Source organism: Geospiza fortis, unplaced genomic scaffold, assembly GCF_000277835.1.
Source record: "Geospiza fortis unplaced genomic scaffold, GeoFor_1.0 scaffold381, whole genome shotgun sequence".
Classification (NCBI taxonomy): Eukaryota; Metazoa; Chordata; class Aves; order Passeriformes; family Thraupidae; genus Geospiza; species Geospiza fortis.
The window spans coordinates 4,687,295-4,693,259 of NW_005054348.1; the positions used below are offsets into that span (position 1 = coordinate 4,687,295).

The 5,965-nt window shown below is 39.7% G+C and overlaps 1 protein-coding gene across 1 annotated transcript in view; it reads left to right on the top strand.

Annotated features, from left to right (window-relative positions):
• The first annotated feature begins 1,415 nt into the window (after positions 1-1,415).
• Positions 1,416-5,965, top strand: part of GNPAT (glyceronephosphate O-acyltransferase) — a 17,188-nt gene continuing 12,638 nt past the window's right edge. Inside the window, exons 1-4 of the mRNA XM_031058782.1 lie at positions 1,416-1,532; positions 2,235-2,426; positions 4,839-5,015; positions 5,848-5,965. The exon at positions 5,848-5,965 is cut by the window's right edge and continues 1 nt beyond it. Of these exons, the coding sequence (XP_030914642.1) occupies positions 2,319-2,426; positions 4,839-5,015; positions 5,848-5,965 (403 nt within the window). The 5' untranslated portion in view covers positions 1,416-1,532; positions 2,235-2,318. The remainder of the gene's footprint in view (positions 1,533-2,234; positions 2,427-4,838; positions 5,016-5,847) is intronic.

Consider the following 5,965-nt stretch of genomic DNA (forward strand, 5'->3'; position numbering starts at 1 on the left):
TGTGCTGGGGAGCAGCTGTAGCAGTGTGGTGACTGCTGATGTGGCTGATCATGCTTGTGCTGAGTGCTGCCTTTCTTTGTCTGGATTTCATGTAGTTGTAGATTGCAGGATTTTAACTTTTTGTAACTGACATAAACATTGCTTAGATGTTCTGAGCAATGACTTGTCACATACTGATCTGAGTAGGTGATACTTAGAGTCATTTTCTGCTACTATTCTGAGCTTTTTTTGCCATTATGCAACATAAGGGATTTATTTTTGTTTTATTTTAATCAAGGGGTTTGATATAAGGTGTCAACAGCAACAGATGGCTGATAGAAACTATTTGCAGTCATCTTAACAGATCTTAGCTTACTCAGCTCTTGCAAAATACTAACCAATTGAAAGCTGTGAAAGAAGAGAGGTTGAAAGCTGTAATGCTAAATCATACAGGACAAAAAACCCTAAAAGTTTTAATACCTGTATGGGATTGTTTTGAAAGTCCCTGTTGAGTTTGTTCTGCAGTTACTGTGAGGTAATTCTCTAAACTGCAGCTGTGGGAAGAAAAGTTATACAATCTACTAAATGCAATTATAGCAGAGGGATGGTCTCGAAATTTGCCTGTCCTGTGTGGGTAAAAGAACTTGAGAAGGTCAAACATTATAGTGGGATTTGTGTCCTCCAATAAAACAAAATTGACTTTTGATACAGATGAGGCTTTGAAGGATTTTTTGTCATTCTTAAGTGGAGATATTCCTGATTTGAGTTGTTTTGTTTTGTTCTACCGAATTACCTTGTGGTGATGAATGGACAGGAGCTAAAGGTTTGCTCTCGGCAAATGTCAGCTGCTCTGACAGTGTTGCTGATGTGGCTCTGGTTGGCTGGCTGGCAGCGAAACCCGACTCCCTCTCCCAAGGTTGAAAACCCAGCTGCCACTGCTGGGCATTTTCCTTATCTGTTGCTGGTGTTCCCCTGTGTGTTTGCTGGCCAGGCTTTCCACTCAGCACCAGAAAAGGTCACTGAAGGAGCTCGTGAACTATGTTTTGTCCTTCATTATCAGTTTGGTTCTGCACGGGTCAGATATAGAAAGGGGAGGTGGAATGAATGGGAAGATTGCCAGTGCTACCCTTCAAGTGGAACTGTGGAGGAAGACATAAGCATTTTTATTTTTAATATCTTCTAATAAATATGCTTGGTCATAACTAATACTTTTTTGTTTAACAGAGGCTTACTCCAGTTGTCTTACTTACCTGGTGACTGTTGCTGCTGGTTTGAAGCTTGGAGAAATACAGTTTCACTCTTGGGAAGACTGAAGGGTCATTCATACATACTGTAGTGATACAGGAGATAATAGGAGACATCTCTCTCCAGCACAAGGGTCTACTGGCTCAAAGGGAAGAGTTTTGTCTGAATGTTTTGCAGCAGGATGGATCCACAATTAGTTCTTGATGCCCTGGGGATTTCCTGCTTAGCAGTGGTACTGATTACTCAGGGGCCGTGCTCTCTTTTTACCTACGTGTGCACCATATTGCATTCATGTGGCTGACAGTGAGGTGATTTGGGTTTTTTTTATTTGTTCTTGCCTGGTAATGTTTCATGTACCTTACATCCAAGCTGTGTGAAAGCTACAAGTCACCAAGGCCCCAGATGCAGCTTTTAAGTAGCAGGGATTATTTTCTCTATGTTGATGATTGGGGTTTTTATATTGTGAATCATGGTATTGTCTTAATGAAGCTGTGAGAGTTGGAATCAAAAGTCTTTTAGTTAATACCTATTAATTACGGAGAGGCTGGAGGCAAGGCACTTCAGCTTTAAAAGCCCATGTCTTCTCTCAGTTTCTGTTGTGTGGAATTAAGTAACATGGCATAGGGTGATTTGAAGATCTTTGCAGTTGAAGGGATTAGGGTAAGGGTTTTTTGGGGAGGGGGAGGAAGAATTAAGTAACATGGCATAGAGTGATTTGGGGATCTTTGCAATTGAAAGGAATTAGGGTGAGGGTTTTTTTTGGGGGGGGGAGGGTGTGTGTGTGTTTGTTTGTTTGTTTATTTTGCTTTTTAGTTTCTTTCTGGATCACTCTTGCAAGCAGGTGGTATTGGTTCCTGCAGTCACAGAGTATAGCATGCAGATATTATTGAAAGCTAAGAAGAAACCCCAAATGTTGCAGAAGTAGCGCGTACCATTATTGTGGCGCTGTTGCCAAGCAGGTCACCAAATAGCTTGAGACAGTGTCTCATTCTTCATTTGTATGTTCCTAGCAGAAAGAGCTCACATCAAAGAAAAGAGATGAGTTTGAGGATATCTTGGAGGAAAGACGGTTGTCCAGTGACTTGAGATACGCCATGAAATGTTACACCCCGGTGATCTACAAGGGACTTTCACCTTGCAAGCCAAATGCTATCAAAAGTGCTGTTCTCCACTCAGAGCAGGTTCAGTATGTTATCAAGCAGGTGAGTCTGGACAATGAGCTCCAAGATGAGGTGGATTGAACACAGCCAAGCTTTGTGTGGCAGCAGGGAAAAAGAGATTGTTGCTGACCTTGTTAAAATGGTAATTGTAGTTTGGAAGATGGTCCAGTAAATTAATAACTCTTTTGGCAGGAAAAAAAACAACTGGAGTTGCCACTAAAACTCTCAGGTTGATGAAACAGTGTTTTGATTTTGCATCTACAACACTTCATCATTAATTTATCCAGTGTGCCTGACTACTTCATTTTTCTCTTTCTCCTCATACTCCACTGTTCTCACCACAGAACAACATTGTGAAAGACACTAGCACTCTCCTTCCTAGCAGATGTTTTTGTACTTTGGGGGTGTTTTGTAGGAATTGTATAGGTTAATGATGCATTTATGAACAAGTCCTAAGTGCTACTTTCACTAAAATGAGAGTTCTATATCACAGATAATTCTTTGAATTAGAAATACTGTTAAAGATGTAACCATATTTTTTGTTCTAACATGAAAGGCAGCTACTACTTTATAACAAATAAAGTATTTTATGGTTAGGCTGGCTGATACTTTGTACTGTCTTTAGATACCTGAAATACGTGTGTGTGTTAATTAGCAGCATAAACTAATTTCAGTAGCCATAAAAAATAATTGCAAGTGTGTAGAAATACCTGAGGTGTTTTGGTTAGTCCTGAGTGACAGGCTGCTGTAATTTTTTTTCTATTTGCTTCTTTTAATGGCTAGTATTACCTGTGATACATCAAAATGTGTTATAATGTGACAAAGTAAAGTATGTCACTCTACACCACAAAGTAGTTCTGTTTCCACTATGGACTGCTAAAAAGCCAAAAAAATCTTTCAACTCCAGAGACTCTAAAAATTTACTGAAAGAAAATACTTTACAGAGGACTTGATAGAAAGACGTTTGTGTGATGTTTTCTTCTAAAGTACTTTCTTGATAGGAAATTGTTTTGATGAATATTTTCTGGCTGCATCAAGTGGTTGAGGGGAGTTAGCAGACCTGCCATTGCAGCCTAGTTCCCAGTTTTGCACTAGAGGTTGCTGGAAGTTTCTAGCTGAGAGTGTCCTGGGCAATGTGCCCAGCCCTCTACGATGAGGGTCCCTCCTGCCTGGGCAGGGTTTGCACAGCTTTACACAGGCGTACTCGAATTTGTTCTTGTGCCAAATTGTTGTGGTTACTAAAGTTCAGTGTGGGAAGTTAAGGTCATTTGTTTGTTTTAGCTTTCTATATGTGACTGGTCTGGGATTTTGCTTTCTGATTTTGGGAAGTTCTTAGTTCCATAGTGGGTTTGCCCTTAAATCATACAAGTGAACTATATGGTAAGCCTTTTGCTGGTGGATGAGAACACAATCTCTTCCTGATGAATAAGAGGAATTTTTTGGCTTTCTAAGCAAGACTGATTTTCTCAGGCTTAAGTGAAAGCAGTTTTTGGCTTCCTTTAGTGGCTAAAATAATCAGTTTAAACTACATGTGAAATATGTAGGATAATGGGTAATGCATTTAAGAAAACACATTTGACCTAGTAGATGTGATAGTAAGGTATATGGAGTAGATTGGAGGAGAAGGATTTTCTCATATGTCACGAAATGGAAATAATAAGTGAGCAGCACTGGCTTCCAAACGGAGATGTGCTTTTTTTCGAGGCTTCTTCTTCTGCCATTCCTTTCCTTTCCTCCTGTATGTTGAACAAAAGTCATGTTCCTTATTCCATAATGGTAAAAGGCTTAACTTTTCAATTAAATATTTCTAGATTCAAATACCAAATTGGAGGAATGGCCATTATTTAAGTCTGTTTCAAGGAACTTCAAAAGGGAATGTGCATGGCAACAGAAGAAAGATCATTGATATGCACAGTTGGTAGAGACAGTGCTTTGTATGCAATTCAGCTCTCCATTGCCAAAGGAGTGCATCACAAAGAAATGGAAGTGTGATACGCTGAGGTTCTTTGTAAACTCTAACCCAAATGCACTTAAAATATTTACATTTTGACTCTCTCTACAAACATAGGCTTCATTTTACTATTGAACGAAAAATGCACAGTCTTCTTCAGACTGATAATATAGGAAATATTCTTTGAACTTAAATATCTTCTGTATATGCTGTAAGTTAAAATATTCGTATGAGGGAAGGATTTTGTGTTTGGGGGGAGGATTGTTGTACATCCTCCCCCCGCCATTGACATCCAACTTTATTTTGGTTTTTAAGCAGCTTTAGCTTGGCTTTGTTGGCTGGCACCAAACAGATTCTGTATGGTTAGATCCACACTTATCACATAAAACAAAATCTTGTGGAGTATTGCAGTAGTTCTCCCATAGTAGCTGTGGCACATTAGAACAATGTGCATGGGCAAGGAGAAGTGAACAATTTGTCACTGCTGTTTTGTTTCTCCTTAGTTAGCAAAAGAAATGGGAGAATCCCCTGATATTATTCAAGAAGAAGCCACGGAAATCCTGGATGAGATGGGCCACCGTATGCAACTAGGAGCTGTCAGATTTTTTGCCTTCACTCTGAGCAAAATATTTAAACAGCTTTTCCAGAGAGTTTGTGTGAATGAAGAAGGAATGCAGAGAGTGAGTACTGGTGGGAGGAAAAGGTTAAAATATTTTTAGACCAGTTGCTTGGACAAGAGCTCTAATCACAAATAACAAATGTGAAAAATACCTTCTAAAAAAAAAAAGACTGCACTCACTTTTGTTTATTAGTGCATTTCTTAGTAAATGTGGGAGGAAAGACACATGATATGCAAGTATTTTAGAGGCAAACAGCTGTCAGGATTTTTTGTATATTTTCCAAATGTTTCCTATAATAAGGAATACCATGTACCTGTAAGTATGTTAGATCAGCCACTGAGAGAATGTTTTCTATCTCATATTATAAAATAATAATGCATTTAGCTGAATTGGGGTTCATAATATAGTATTACATGGCTGTTCAGCAAAACCCTCATACAGCTAAGTGTGGTGAAACACTCTGCACCTCTGAGGCACGAGATGCTTTAGGTTTTCCTCAGTTTCTGGGAACCATTGTCCCCCTATTTCATTTCAGGATATTGCTGCTCTGGAGGGTGCAGTACATTCCCTGGAAGTCAGCAATGTCAGTCCTAATAGCCCCTATTTGGTTTCCCATCCCCATCAAAAGGGGCTGGAATTAGACTATCCCATGACGGGGTGCCCCTATTTTTGAGTCCTGTGATGCTTGTGAGCCTCAGGTTGCTAGTCTGGAAACAGCTGCTCCAAATTTCCAGTGGGTTCTGTGCTGAAAGAGGTATTGATTGTGTGGACAGAGGAACAACCCTCAAGCAAATGGGGTTTTGTTTGCCTTAAGCCCTATGCAAGTCTTTATTTGTAAATTTCAACAGTCAGTAAATATTGGGACAATATTGTTTGCGCTGTTCTTTTTCAGTTGCAACACGCCATTCAGGAGCATCCTGTGGTGCTGCTGCCCAGCCACCGAAGCTACGTAGACTTTTTGATGCTGTCTTATTTGCTATACACCTATGACTTGGCCTTGCCTGTCATTG